Source organism: Pezoporus occidentalis, unplaced genomic scaffold, assembly GCF_034315485.1.
Source record: "Pezoporus occidentalis ecotype Australia unplaced genomic scaffold, CSIRO_AGI_Poc_V1 ctg56, whole genome shotgun sequence".
Taxonomy (NCBI): domain Eukaryota; kingdom Metazoa; phylum Chordata; class Aves; order Psittaciformes; family Psittacidae; genus Pezoporus; species Pezoporus occidentalis.
In genome coordinates, this window is record NW_026915899.1 from 699,942 (window position 1) to 715,896 (window position 15,955).

A 15,955-nucleotide genomic window follows, 5' to 3' on the forward strand; every position below is an offset into this window, starting at 1 on the left:
GACATTTGCTGTTCATTCCAAAAAAGATCTGCAGGGATACAAACACTCAGCTCCATTCAGAGCCAAATAGCCAGCAGTCAGGGTGGGGAAAGAGTGGTGAGGGGGAGTTGTTTGTTTGAATTGCATGATGTGAATGGTTGTGCCTGAACTGCATTTGGAGCCCTGGCACCATAAGGCTGATGAATTAATCCTCCTGCTGTGGGCGACCTTGGCAAAGCCCAAGTTGGAGTACTACTATGTCCAGTTTTGTACAGTGCCTTCCAAAAACGGTGTGGTCCATTTGGCAAGAAGCTGGAGGCGAGATACAGAAATCAAACAAGGTCTAAGGAACATGACCTAAAAGGAGAGAGCAGGACTGCCGAGTCTGGAGATGAGAAAATAGTAGGAAAAAAAATGAAAACAGCACCTTAGAACAAAATGCAGCTGCAGAAAAAAAGAGGCTCAGCCTGTAAAAACAGACATTTGATCAGACGGCATGAAAATCTTTCCGAAGGAGAAGGCCACTGCACGCTAGAGCAGCCTGCTGTCTCCAGGGTTGTTTGAGGACAGCTTAGACAGACCAGCTTTGTCCTCGCCTTAGTGCATGGGGCTGGTCGTGCTGTCACCACCACCCGGCATGGCCTTGCCGGGCAGCCCTGTCTGGCTACTGCCGAGGTGGTGACCGCTCAGCAACGGGCACGGGGGCGACTGGGGTCTCTGTGCAGTGAACACCTTGAAGATGCTTCCAGGGAGATTTTGCTGGCTGTGCAGACACCTGGACGCGGTGCTCTACCGCGGTAGCCGGTATAGCCCTGCTCTGGTTGATGTGGCCGTACCGGACCAGCGGGGCCGGCCCGCAGCGGGGCTGCCCGCTGCCTCCAGGCGGCAAGGCCGGGGGAAGGCGCTCCGCGCAACCGGGGAGAGTCTCGGCCCAGCGCCGGCCCCCTCCCCGGGCCCTCGCCTCGCTCGGGGGAAGCGGCGTGGCCCGGGCGCCCGGCTCGGCGGGCCGCGGGGTGGGCCGGCCGCAGCGCCGGGGACAGTGGCCGGGCGCCCCGGGGCCGCGGCGGGCCCGGGCGGCGGCGGCCGAGCTGGGCGGGAAGGCCCCACAGCCGGTTCCCTCTTTGCCCGGCGTGTGATTGGCGGCGGCTCCGGAGCTGCCTACCGCCGGCCATGGAGCCTCCCCTCCGGCCCCCAGCCCGCTCCGCTTCCTGCTAGGGGAAACACCTGTCCGGAGCTGGAGCCGGGGCCGCGGCCACGCCGCTGCGGTAAGTATCTCCATCCCGGGGCCCGGCGGGGATCGCCGGCGGACCCTGCCCGACGTCGGGGCTCGCAGGTGGCGACGGAGGCCCCGACCCCGCGGTGGCGGGTCCCTGCTCCCCGCGGTGGCCAGACCCGCCCGGCCGGCCCCCGGCTGCCCCGCGGCGCTGAGCGCGGCGAGGTTCGCCCTCGCGCGGCGACTGCTCCGCTGCTGCTCCCTTGGGAGCTACGGGGCGGCGCGGCCCCGGCCGCCATCTCGGGGCGGCGGGCGCGGCACCGGGGCCCGGCCGTAGTCCGGGTGCGGGAGGCAGCCCCGGCCCGCGGCGCGTCTGCAGGGTTTGGCGCAGGCGAAGCTAGAGGCCAGAGCCCCCTTCCAGCCGGACGTGTGGTGACCGGGGTCAGCAGTGCTGAGCCCCACGGCTGCTGGCCGTCCGTCGCTCTTCGCGGCCTCGGTCCTAGCTCACATCCCAGACCCAGCACGAGTTACGGGTTTGATGCAAAACCTGCACAGGAAAACTTAAGAATGTTGAATGAAACAATGCAAAGTGAAGGATCACACGAGACAGCGCTAGCAGTTCCCTCTGGTCTTAAGATCTGTGACTCAGCTCTGCTCCAACACAGCTTTTAAGCAATAAATAACTGTATTTTCTCATCCAGCAAACTTCTTGTGGCTGTCAGGTACATGTAGACCATAAAAGCTTCCCCCACCGCAAATCGTCTGAAGTAACAGCTGAGGGCATTCTGGAGTTGGTTGGTACTGTAGATTCGGCCTCGCCATTACAGTCACCTTTAAAAAATGGCACAAGTTGAGAGGACAGGGAGTACCCAAATAGTGACTGTGTCCCTGCACAAGCTGCAGCTGCAATCTCTTGTTTTCAAACTCCATGAAGTGTTGGTTTGAAGGTAGATCACCCATCACTTGTATAACTTTGGCTAACCACAACTTTACTAAAATTCTCACCAAAATTGTCAGAACCTGCTGGAAGTTACTGCTTGTTCCAGAAGCACCCCAAGGTAGATACCTGGTGTAGAAATCAAAATATGCAAAGGTCTGTAGTGAAGGCAAGTTTATCCTGAAATATTGCACCCCTAATAGCAGTCAGCATCTCTTGACTGAGATGTTGAGCTGTATCTGCTGATTAGTATACTTTTAGATGATGAATGCAACTATATTGCATGTGAAGTTTAGTTGCTAATGGGAACCTGCCCTGATTTAATTCCCATGAGAGCTGGTAGTTGCTAGAGGATTTGACAAAAGAACTGGGCAGAATGTTGTTCATTGTGTTCATGCTTAACACGGTGGTGCTGTATCTTGCCTGCATAGTTCAGTACTGTATCTGTAGATGCAGGGAAGATGTATTGTACTCCTATCCAGCAAATGCAAAGCCATCTCTGACTATAGAGCAATGTTAGCAAGTAGATGCAGTGTGCTGTCATGGTAGTTTTGTTTGTTGATTTTGTTTGCTGGTTTTATTCATTTTGGAAGTTAACTTTATCTGAAACTGTGAATGTAAATGCAGCATTATTTTTATGAGAATAAGGTGATTCTTAACTCATGTAGAAAGTGCCTGCGCCTGCTTTCTTGCAGGTTTTGTTGTCCGGGAAGTTCACACTAAAGTGCAAAGAATCGTTTTAAAAACGAGGTTTTCCCATGGTGGATTAAACCAGAAGCAGGGACTAATATAGAATTAGCATGAGAATAGCTGGTGATGAATGAGTAACTGGTAAAACTCTTCGCACAGTCCTAATAAAGCAGTGAAGTTTGACAAATATTGTGATGTTATGTAGTAGAATATACTAAGTAATTCATGATAGTACCACATTGTCTTTTTAAGGCACCTTTCAGCCAGTGTTTTCAAATAATTTAATAAGTTTTCTCATGAATTTATCTCCTAATCCTGCTGTGAATTGTGTTTCAGCCTAAACTGTGCTGGCTCCATTCCCTTCCCTTCAGTTCCCATCCCTGTCCTACCACTTCTGCAAGTGATGACTCAGATCAAGGAACTGATCCAGCTAAAAATTAACCAAATTTTTGTGTTTGCTGGCCTGAGTGATGAGATAGGAACATGACTGGAGACAAAGGCAAACCTGTTTGCTTGTCTTAGCTACCTTTTACAGGCACACCTCCTCCTGCTCCATTGCCACCATCAGGATTTGTGGACCTCTGGCAGGTCTAATACAGGGAAATTCAGGGTTTATGAGGCTGATTAGAATTAGACATGAAAAAAGAGATTTTCTTTTGGTGTTGTTGCAGTAGGTGTGTAGAAATGTCAATAACGTAATGCTTAGGCACGACAAAGGGTGCCTAAAGAAGTGATTTTAAAAGATTTTGTGTTATAAAATCAAAGTTTCCTGATGCATGTGCATAAAGAAATATGGGTTTGCCATGCCTACACATGGCTTAAAAGAAAATAGAAACAATTTGGTGTCGTCCTAAGAATGGGACACTTTTGTGGCTGTCATTGCAAGAGACAGATTAGAGACAATCATTGCTTCAAGAACTGTCTTCTGAACCTGATGTAAAGGGGTCAGAGCTGAACTGGACTAGACATGACAGGTCAGAGCCCAAATGAATGTGGGAGAACACAGTCTTGTGTGGGCAGTTAGACAAGCACTTTGCATTGTATCTGATGCAGTTAGGGAAGGGGGGGATGTCAGAACCTTTCACGGTACTGCTCTACCTGTCTTTTTAAGTGGATCACAGTGTCAAACAGCTGCATTCATCAAGCAATGTGCAGGGTACTTCTCTGCTGCCTGAGGTAAAGATGCTGCCTTGGATTGTCTAGATCAATGTAATAGTTCTAGAATATTTTAGCAGAGATGGAATATTTGTATGTGTATGTGTTTGAGAAGTTAATCTGTAAGTGCATAGCACATGACAGCAAGATGAGGACATTTTAAACCAGCATGCTGTCTTAGCTTTGGCAAAACGCAATGAAACTGATACAAGTCCAGGTTTACTTAACAGGATCGGCATGACTTTTAGAATGAGAAATATTTGCAAAAAACCTATGTAAGCCAGTTGGCCTGAAAAAACCCTTACTGCTAGTTGCTTATGTTTAAATGAAGAAAAATACAAGACTACATTACATGTTTTAGAAATTATACTTCGTAAGATAGACTCCACAAAAGCATTGCTATGTCAAACTCTCCACAGTCAGGGCTTTCAAAACACAGGTTTTGCAAAACACATTTTCCCCTTTAGCATTGCTCCTTTTCTTTTCCTATACATTGAGATCCTTTTCCTTTTTACATGAAATCAGCTGCTTCCTTCTCCTCCGTCATCCTGGAGGTTGCTGTTGAGGTTACTGATGCTCAAGTTTTCCAGCCACTGAGTGCTTTTTTCAGACTGGAGAGGAAAGCAGTGTGTAGTGCTGAGGTGCCCCAGAGACTGTGGCTGATGAATGTGTGGAGGATGAGTGTTGGAGATGTCTTGGACAACATGTGTAGATTTCATGACAGCAATAAAATGTTCAAGGCAACTTTGCCACTTCCTTTTGACATTTCAAACACTGGCTCTAAAAGGTAGAGGGAGATAGGACAGAGTGTGTTTCCCCCAAAGTCACTTCCTGAGAATAAGAACCTGTGAAGAGAAATCAATCCTAGCTGCCAAGTGAGAAGGTGCTCTGAGAAAGAAGGACTATGTCTGTGGTGGAGGGTATTTTCTTTTTTAACCTCTGCAAAGTGTTTATTTCAGAGGGTGTGAGTGGCACGTTGGAGGCAGATAAGAGACTTGTTCTTCTCAAGAGTCAGCATATTTCTGCTATAGGGTGTATGCTGGATATTGCTGTTCAGATGGTCAGTATTTCACTGCAAGTGTCATAATGAGTAAGGATACAATTACAGGTTTTTCTATCTTGTCTTTCTGATTTGTATGGGTTTTCCCAAATTGTTTTCTGTTGGGGATTTTTTTTTTATTTAGTAAAGGAACAGCTCTTCAGATTGTAGCTAACCACAAGAATTAGGGTTGGAAGTCCATGGTTTAAATACTTCCTGAATTTTATGTCATAATTTCTAGTGGATTTGACCATGTGTTTGTAATTATAAATGGAGTTAAAAATACTAGGAGGAAGATTGCCCTGCAGTTCTATTGCTGAGGTGACCATGCAAGATCCTTGGCAGATACCATCTCCATGTGACTTTGGTATGGAGACTGGCTTAAAAAAACTAATGAACTTAAGCTGGGAGCCCTCAAAGGACTATCACCATGGAAATAGAAATAAGGAAACATTGCAGATTTAGTTGTCTTCTTTCCTAGTATTCCTGTTTATTCATTATAAAGTATTTAGGCTCTCTAAAATACGTTGGTTTTAAAATGTTTTGTTTTGATTCATTAAATTTATTGCTGGGGTTATTCTTAGCTACTTTTAGAAGGCTTCAAGCATGTCTTCTACACATGTGTATTAGAATCAAATTGATGTACTGTCAGTGTATTTTTACTGTTGTAACAGGAAAAACATTCTGACTTTTTTTAAAATGAGCAATCATATGTATAATCAACTTGGTTAAAACTTCCTTCCTGGTAAGCGCAGCACTTCCTTTGCATCTGGATATGAGGGCGAGCAAGAAAAGCAGAACAGCTTAAACAAAGAACTTTTTGCATACATGGTCTTCCTTTAAAAAAAATAGGAACTTCAGATATCAAACAAATGAATCGTCTTCAGCAATTCAGCCTTTATTTTACGAACAGGTAATATTTCCTTTATCAGTTATACATGGGGTGTGTCCACAGTCTTTGCTTTCCGGAACTTGAAAAAAGAATTTTAGTTAGCAAACTCTGCTGTTTCAGTTTAACCTTTTGCATCTTTATCTTCTTGTTTTATTATCTACTAAGGCATTGTTACATTGGCTTTAGTTTTTTCCAGCTGTTACAGAGAGATTTTATGTGTAAAATACATTGTCTGGAAAAGAAGTTCAGTATGTTGCTGTAACTTAGCTTGTGTGAGAATGCTCAGTCAGCGCTGCCTTCTTCTTCCAAGCTCTTGGTGAATCATTTCCACTTTAATATTGTTCAGTGGAGATTAACTGTGAGCAACTATATGTTTTGTTTACTGAAAGCTGATAAGGTAGGCTACTTGTGTTTGATGTTGCTTTACAGGTGTTTTGGGTGTGATTTGATGTATAGGCATCAGCTTGGCAGGTTTTTGTTCTGTAAAAAGCTAATAGTTTATACTGGAAATGTTTACTTTTAAAGTGGATGGATGTTATTGGGCAGGTGAAATGATTTATTATAAAGAAGCACATCTAAGGATACTAGGCTTGAATTTAGATGCATATTAAATATCTGTCTTCAGAAGTAGTCCCTGACTTTTGACTCCTAAGTGTTTTTCTTGCTTATTCCTCATCACTAAAAAGAAAGGCAGAGGAAAATGGGAATAGGCTCACCTCTGTTGAGTCTGCAAACAGATTGCTTGTTTTGTTACCTTTGGTCATTCCTGGAGCTCAGTGGGATGGCATTCTCATGATGCACAGCTGTGTGTCTTTTGATTTCTATGAAAATCCACTTATGTTAATATCAGCAGCATCAAAATAGATAAGGCAGCAAACGAATCCGTGCTTGATCAAATAGAAGCAAGAACAAATCATTGTGGAGGAAATACGTAGTCAGACTGCTTATCCTCAGTGAAATCTAGAAAGGCAGTTTAAAATTTCTATTTTAATTATTTAATCAGAGGGTTGCTTTGTTGTTTCCTGGGGGGGGGTGGGGGGGTGTATTTGGAGGTGAATTGAATAGATTATGTCTGAGGTGGTTTATGTAAATCATTTATTTATGACCAGAAATTAAGAAAGCATATACGTAGTAGGATTCTGACTGCCCTATGAAGAAGAGTTAAAAAATAAGAGTTATTAAAAATGTAAATGAGAAAGTAATTAAGCCTTTGTATGTTTTGCTAGATTTCTTCTGGCATGGAGTTGGAGGATGAACTCCATGAACAGCCCGTTGTTATGAGAGAGGAAAACAAACGAAGGCGAAGAAGGATGAAACCTCACTGTACATCGAGTAATTTGTCATCAATGGAACTGATATCCATTGAGTTCATTTTGCCTACAAGCAATAAACATACTAAAGTACCGGAAATGATGTTACTCGAAATAGCTGCCAACTGTACAGTTGAGCAAATGAAAGCACAGATTTGGATGCGTGCACTAGAGATGAGTCAAACCACAGACTTCTACCACACATTCACCCCGGATCAGTTTATTTTGCAGTATCAGAAGAAAGGGCAATGGTATGAAATTTATGATAAACATCAAGTATTACAGACACTGGACTGCATACTGTACTGGAAAGTGTTACAGAAAAAGGTGGGCAAGATCTATGTTGTCCAGAAACAAAGCCCATCAGAAGAAGTCCAGGAATTTCAGCGGCAACTTAATGATTTAATCGGTTATGATGTCACTGATGTAAGCAACGTGCATGACGATGAACTAGAATTTACCCGTCGTAGATTAGTCACTCCACGAATGATAGAGGTAGCCTGTAGAGATCCTAAGTTGTATGCAATGCACCCATGGACTACATCCAAGCCACTCCCGGAATATTTATTAAAAAAGATCACTAATAATAACATTTTCATAATCATACATAGAGGAACAACTAGCCAAAAAGTTAAAGTGTCCATAGATGACACTCCAGATGTGATTCTCCACAGCTTTTTCACAAAAATGGCAAAGAAAAAGTCTTTGATGGACATTCCTGAAGATCATAGTGAACTGGATTTTGTTCTCAGGATTTGCGGCAGAGATGAGTACATTACTGGAGAGACACCAATCAAAGATTTTCACTGGATAAGACAATGCCTTAAGAATGGTGAAGAAATCCACCTTGTCTTAGACAATCCCCCTGATCCGAGTGAGGATGAGGTTCAAAAGGAAGAGTGGCCTTTGGTGGATGACTGTACAGGTGTTACAGGGTATCATGAACAATTAACAATAGATGGAAAAGATCATGAGCGAGTCTTCACTATTTCTTTGTGGGACTGTAACAGGAAATTTAGGGTGAAAATAATTGGCATCGATATCCCAGTTTTACCCAGAAATACTGATCTCACTGTGTTTGTGGAAGCTAACATTCAACACGGGCAGCAGCTCCTTTCACAGAGGAGGACTTCATCGAAGCCTTTTACTGAGGAGGTTCTGTGGAATATTTGGTTGGAGTTTGATATCAAAATCAAGGATTTGCCTAAAGGGGCACTCCTGAATCTTCAGATATACTGCGGTAAAGCACAGGGACTGTCCACAAAGACGAACCTTCAGTCACACGAATCCCCCAACTCTGATCCAAAGTGCAAAACCCAGCTTCTCTATTATGTAAATCTTTTGTTAATAGATCACCGTTTCTTGCTACGAAGTGGGGAATATGTGCTCCACATGTGGAAAATTCCAGGCAAGGGGGAAGAACAAGGAAGTATCAATGCAGACAAACTCACATCAGCAACTAACCCAGATAAAGAAAACTCAATGGCTATCTCTATCGTGCTGGATAAATATTGTCACCCAATTGCCTTGCCCAAGCACAGGATAACATCAGACCCCCAAGGGGACAGGACACGAGCTGAAATGCCCAACCAGCTTCGCAAGCAACTTGAAGAGATCATAGCAACTGACCCACTTAATCCACTTTCTCCTGAGGACAAAGAACTGTTGTGGCACTTTAGATATGAAAGCATAAAGCACCCTAAGGCGTATCCTAAGCTGCTTAGCTCTGTGAAATGGGGACAGCAAGAAATAGTGGCCAAAACATACCAGTTGCTAGCTAAAAAGGAAGTTTGGGATCAAAGCACTTTAGATGTTGGACTCACAATGCAACTTCTGGACTGTAACTTTTCAGATGAAAATGTCCGAGCAATGGCAGTTCAAAAACTAGAAAGTTTGGAAGATGATGATGTTCTTCATTATCTTCTGCAGCTTGTTCAAGTAAGGTGTATTTGCATTCTTGAGCTCTGCCTTCCATGTATATTTGCATTATCCCATCATCATTCCCATCTTAGTAGGTCTACTTAGTAATCCCTTGTTTTGAAGTCTTTAATGTTTATTCAAAGCAGTAACCAAATTAACCCAAGCCATGTTTTCTACATTTTGCCTCTTGCCTATATTGTTATTTTTGTGTTACTGTTGCCTTGTGTCTTATGATTTGCTCTTGTGATTACAGTATTATGTTTTTCTGGAAATTGTCAACACTAGCACAGCTATGATGGGAGCAAGTCCTAACTGTGTTGTCTCTAATCCTGTTTGTATCAGGTGTGAATCCTACAGCACTGAAGAATTGTTCACTGGCTTTGCTAATAGTTTAGAAAGAGTGTAGACAGAAAGAAAGTGGAGGCAGATGCTGACATGGGCAAGGCCTGAAGAAAAGTCTGGCATTGGGTTTTAGGTCAAGAATAACAGCGTTGTTACATAGTATGTTGCAGTAACTTCAGTCTTGGTACTGTTAAGGGGACCAAATTCATCTAGAATGTTCCAGAAGATTTTAAGAAGTAAATAAAGGGTTGCTAGGACTGCATAATACAATTAGTTCATTCTGGGAAGTTGGGTGAAAAATGATGTTTTTAATGGCAGTGAATCACTGCTGCATCGATTTGAAGCACTCTGTGCGCAGATTTGCCAGATGAAACATCAGGAAGGTTTATATCAGTTATACAAGAGAATTGGTTTGTTTGCTTTTCCACAACGTGGTGCCAGAGCTGGGCAGCCTGTCAGCAGCAGCAGAATCACGTCTGGTGGCCAGTGAAAGCTGTAATCCTGCCGCTTTTCCTAGTACCCACATCCCCCAAAGCAAGGTGAGTCTGCAGGCTTCCCACACCCGACAAGGCTCTGGCTCCTGTGGAAAGGCTGTCGCCCCACAGAGCAGGAAATACTTATTTCAAAGAGTCAGAGGACAAAAATGGCATTCAATATTTAAAAGGGAAAAAAGGAACTGCCACAGCCAGCGAAGCTGTGGGATAGGGCTTTTAATTTTTGTGGGTTCAGAGAGAGCCAGGGTCCCCAGGAAGATGAAGTTGGTATTTCAGATTTTGCTGCGCATCAGTAGTGCTTTAAACAAAGCCTTTTTTTGCCTTGTCTTTGCTTGATGAGGCTCCCCAGGCAGAATTTATGCACTTCTGCATTAACCAAAGGAGTCACCACGGTTACCTCATTGGGCCTCCCACGTAGCTGCTGCTATATATATGCTTGGCTTGTGAGCTTTTGCTGTATACATGTGGCTCAGCGATTGTGTTCGCTTTTGTATCCAAATTAGGAGTTTGGGATGGTGATTGGCTGGTTTCAAAGTGCCTGAGAGAATGGGGAAAATACTGGGGTTTTTCCATTTGTTTTTGAAATTGCTTTCAGGAAGTACAAATCTGGAGAGTTTTAAAAAGACTCAATCCAATGGTAAATTAAATTACTGTAACATAAAATCATAGGAGCTTAACTTCACTGTGTCATTTTTACTAAGAGATTCAGTAAGAAATTAAGAGGCTGTCATCCCCCCAAAGGAAAAAAATGTTATATTCCAGCTTTTGCCTCTTTGCTGCTTCCTTGTCTGTTGTTCCTTGGCTAACAATGAGCGTAGTCCATCAGTATCCTGCACTGAAATGTTCATACCACAGTGTACTCGAAAATCCGCATTTTTCAGAGAATGTATGTCAGCCATTCCTTTGCTCTAATGGACACATCCGAGATGTCTCTTCTGCAAACAGTCATCACTTTTCCCATGCATGCCTTCATGAAAGCTTTATGACTTACTTCACTCTGCACAGGATATTCCCATTTTACCTTCTAGTAGAGTTAGAAATCAAACAAACATTTTATTTCCCCCCAGGTTTATCCCAAATAGAAGCAGCCATACCATAAATAAATCTATTGACCTTTCTATAAAGGTCTGTTGTTCTCTGTGCAGTTGATAAAACATGGACAGGATAGTTAAAATACAACAAAATCCATTGTAAAGCTAACACCAACAACTGTTCTGCTTGTAAATGGCAGTGAGTAAAGCTCTTCTGCTGAACTGACAGACAAAGGTAGATGCAGGGACCTGATGAATGGCCAGCAGCCATTTTTCAATGGTTCGCTTTTGTTGTTGCTATTCAAATGTTGATATTTGACTTTGTGAAGAAAAAACAAAAATGGAATTGGCTTTTAAAAACAATTATTTCTAAAACATCAGCATAGTAAGGGTGTTCAGAATGCAATTTTATATTACAATGTATTTGCAACTGTAATATAGGGAGGTTTTGTTTTGAAGCAGTGTCTGGTTGTTTGGCTGTATTTCATTCTTAAATTGCTTTTCAGAGATGTGCACTGAGAACATTCAGCCAAGTATATACCAGAATGGGGTTTTTAATAGGTTTTCTTGGAACTGTAAGCAAATCCATCTGAATTTATGTAATAATTATTGCTTTTAGGTGCCTTATTGCAGTGAAAATGAATTTTTATTAAAAAACCCTTCATACCTTATAATCTCATACACAAAGTAAAAGGAATTATGTATTTTAAAATCAGTTTATGTTTGTGAGTTCTCGTCATCTTTCCTAAATAAGACGGTGTTGCCTGGGGAAATAAAACAGTATTGCAGAAATGATCAAGACAGGTCTTGCAGAATTATGATACTGTAGAAGGGCAAGTCTGGTGCTTGGCTTTCTTGTTTGTCTCTTAGCCAGCAGCTGGAAAGAACTAGTCTATGTAGCATTTTATAATGCGATTCATTCTAGAAGGTTGACTGAAAAGCTCAGTTTATTTTTCCTTTTTTTCCTGTTGAACAAACCCGCAGGATGATCTGCATTTCAGAAATAGTGTTGATATTTTAATAATAAAGATACAACTGTGCTGCAGTACTTTTAAGAGTTTATAAACCCCTGCCATTTGTTTGATGAATTTAGTAGACCTTTGGTGATAGCTTGATTGCTCCTTTGCAAGCTGCAGACCACAGTGAACTTGAAAGAGGCATTATATTCTGTAGATGCTTGCCTACTTTGTTACTTCTGAAAGCTGAGTATGCTACATTCAGCCAGCTCTCTGCACATCACTTTATTCTCCCTTAATCTCCCTACGTGCTGCTTCCTGGTGCTCTATTTCCAGAACCTGAAGTCATTCACCAACCACCTCAGTCCATGACAGAGATTCTGTGACCCTGTCCCACAGGTTATATGCTTCTTATTTCACTCTTCTTGCCATGAGATATAAATGCGTACCTTTTTTCCACCATTAATCTTCATACAAACCTACAAACTTGGAGTCCCTCAAGCAACAGGAAAGAAGCTGCTGGGAAAACCACTTGAAGTGGACAAGTTCACTGGCACAGCCCAGTACATGGAAGTGTGCTAGTTTTCTGGTAGACTACTTGACTTGGTTATTGGGATGGGGCAGAGGATAACAGCAACAAAATTCCAGTCCTGACACTTCAAAAAAGTTGTGACTTTTTGTTTCCACCCTTTTTTGGCAGTAGCTTGGAAATACTGTGGGCTAGGGTGGAGGGGAGCAGCTGTTGGAAGAGAAAAATCACATCTGTGCTCACAAGCTCTGGTGAAGTCTTCTTAATTGTACTCATTAATATAGGATGTGTATCAGGGGCTTTATTCTATTTTGTCATTCATTTAGGGGCTAAAGGTGCTCCAAAAAGCTGCTCCTGTATCCTATGTTTGCTGGGGAGCCCTGCAGTGAACCCTGGTGCCCTGGTCCCGAAGTGGCAGATGTTGTCAAAAAACAGTGTTTTATTATTGACAGTTTTGGTTAGAGAAAGATTACAGATATGTCGGTGTCAGGCTGCAGACTGTTCTGATCTTGCTGGCTTCTGCTACAGCCTGAGAACGTAGTTGCTTTGTTGTCATGCTTCCATGTGCTCAAATAAGTATCCCCAGATAGCTGCTTCCTGCATGGCTTTATTTGTTGCTTTAATAATATAACTAAAAAGAAACTGTTGCAAAGAAAAAGTGCCTCCCGAATGAGACAGAGAAGCCTTGCTTTTTGGTTCTTTCAGCTCTGTATCCTCAAAAGACCTGCTTTGTTACACATTTTCTACTCCTGCAGCAGTGTGTTCTCTAGATGTCATCGGTAAATTGTAAGAGGAATGAGTTGTTAAACACGTTAATAACATGTCTTCTATGTTTGTATTACTCAGGCAGTGAAATTTGAGCCATATCATGACAGCGCATTAGCCAGATTTCTGCTAAAACGTGGTTTGAGAGTAAGTACTTCACAGTACAGCCAACTTTTGCTAAAGCTACTGGCATGATTAAAACCCTTTGTCAAGAAATGCATGCTGATTGTAGTATTTTTCTTTACCTCTAGAACAAAAGAATTGGTCACTTCTTGTTTTGGTTCTTAAGAAGCGAGATTGCCCAGTCCATGCATTACCAGCAGAGGTTTGCGGTCATCCTAGAAGCCTATCTTAGGGGCTGTGGAAAAGCAATGCTACATGATTTCATGAAGCAGGTTCAAGTAATTGAATTGCTCCATAAAGTCACAATGGAGATAAAATCAGTTTCTGCCGAAAAATATGATGTCACTTCTCAAGGTATTTGCTAACAGGCATTTCATTTTTTGTAACAATATTGTTTTTCTTCTTTGGGTACAAAAATCTAGGCAGCAAATTGTCCTGTTTATTTAGAACATTTGTGGATGAATTACTGTCAAATGGCATCATTATATTACTTCTTTTAAACTGCCAGTGTAAGTTAATAGTGATTGAACCAGTAATACATTTGTTTGCTCATTCCACCCCAAAAGGGGAAGAATATCAGTGTTATAGACACCCTGTACATTCCCATGTTTTGACTTATCTTCTTGAACCTCACACCATGCACCTTGGAAACAGCTAAGTTCTTATACATAATCCTTAGCTGAATGCCAGCACTAAAGAAAGAAACAACCCAGGACACAAATATTAACTGGAAATAAAGAAATAAAGTGACACTTGCCAAGAAACACAGCCCTACCCTAAGCAGTCACTGAAAAATGCTTGGCAAGGAAACCAGGGAGGAGTCCAGTAGAGCCTCTGCTATGCCACAAAGTAGCTGGTGGATCAGCAGTGGATATGCAGAGCACATCTTTAGGGCTTTTCGATGTGCTGAATAGGAGTCTCGTGAGACACAGATGTGGTATTGTTATTTCTAGCTCTTGGAAGCACTGCTTTGGAAGCCACAGTAGGGTTATACAATGCTTATTTACTTGTGTGTTTTGCCTGTCTTTATTTTATTTTTTTTCCAACTTCCGTAAAAGCTTGTTTGTCATTATTCCTGTTGGTTGCTTGGTGTTGGGAGTAAGTGTGAGAAGACATATGACAATACTGAAATTCTACAGCTCTTCCTGCGTGTTCAGCCTAGTATGTTCCAGGAACTTACTAGTATGTTCCAAAGGCTGTCTTGGTTCAAGACAGTCTTTCCACTCTGGTTATGCAGAAGTGGCTGTGGTGGTGTTTCAAAATAAATTTGAAGGAAATATGCATTTAGTCTTCAATATGTAATGTAGTATCAATTACATTACCGCATAGTGTGAGTTAGGGGACTTACAGAACCCCCCGTATAAAATATTCTTTCTAAAAAACTTTCTTTATCTTAAAGTGCTCTATAATCTAAATGTATCTGGTCAGAATCCCATGTTTTGGAAAGAAATTTAGCCTTGCAGATATACGTGTCTGTAACAGCGGTGGTTTCCATCACATTATCTTTGAAGGATATGTGGGCAAAGAAGAAAAGGTTAAAGAGAAAGCAATCACATTAACACCCACCAGGTTTTGAAGTTAAAGAATCTCTGTATGTAACGTTGTCGTGGTTTAAACAGAACATTGAAATATGACTTATATAATTGACATTTTCACTGAATAAGGCTTCCTGAAACTGTGGCATGTCCTACTAATGCTGTATCTAATTTAATTTATTCTCAGATTATTGAGGATATGGTTTTTCCTTCAGCCACCATCGACTTCGTATCTTTTAAGAAATGCATATCCTGAACTTTCTTCTTTAGCTTATTGTTTCTCTTTTGGCCCATCATTTCTAATGCTCACAGTTGTTCATATTTTCAGTCTGAATATTTCAGACTATTTCATTTCATTCCATCATGCAGCCTCATCTAATTCTGTATGTACTTTTTTTCCTCCAGTAATTCTGGGTTTTTTAAAGAATAAATTCTTTCCTGTTAGATTCAGACTAGTCCAGTAGCAATCATGCTGTCAAACTGTTTTCTTTCACTGATCATCTAATCTCTTTGCTTATATTTGAACATAGCAAGTAGTAATAAACAATTTTTTAAGATCATAATATTACAGCTTGCATAGGATTATCTGCTTTCATCACCACTCTGTGTTAGAAGATTTGTCTCCCAAGAATGTGTCTGTGCAGCTGTTTCTTCTCTTAAAATGCATAACACTTTGTTCTTAAGCCAGCTCAACTTGAAAAATGTTTTAGTAAGCGCCTTCACTTGTGTTTTAAAATCAGCTAATCCCTAATCTTTACCAGCTTCAATTGCTTGGCATGCAATTTTCAAATTGTATGAATTACATTGAATTGAATACAATTACGTTGAATTACGTTGAATTACCCTGAATTACATTGCATCCTCATTACAATGAGGAGACTTACTGAAATCAAGCTAGATTTGTCTAGGAAATCAATAGTTACTTTTTAGAAAGCTATTTCATGGCCCACATTACTATGACCTAGAGGGTTTTTTTATAATGGCTTGTTTTGGGGTTTGTTGGGTTGGGTTGTTTTTTTTTGGAAAGGTGTCTAATTGTAAAGTC

General features: G+C 41.9%; 1 protein-coding gene across 2 annotated transcripts in view; it reads left to right on the top strand.

Annotated features, from left to right (window-relative positions):
- Positions 1-1,012: 1,012 nt before the first annotated feature.
- The window catches only part of PIK3CG (phosphatidylinositol-4,5-bisphosphate 3-kinase catalytic subunit gamma), a 34,359-nt gene continuing 19,416 nt past the window's right edge, over positions 1,013-15,955 (top strand). Inside the window, exons 1-4 of one of the 2 annotated variants that reach the window (XM_062638280.1) lie at positions 1,013-1,244; positions 7,132-9,153; positions 13,334-13,399; positions 13,504-13,729. In XM_062638280.1, coding sequence (XP_062494264.1) covers positions 7,144-9,153; positions 13,334-13,399; positions 13,504-13,729 — 2,302 coding nt within the window. In that variant the 5' untranslated portion in view covers positions 1,013-1,244; positions 7,132-7,143. Of the gene's footprint in view, positions 1,245-5,521; positions 5,927-7,131; positions 9,154-13,333; positions 13,400-13,503; positions 13,730-15,955 lie in introns of those variants that run through there. The other variant, XM_062638281.1, reaches the window with a different exon arrangement.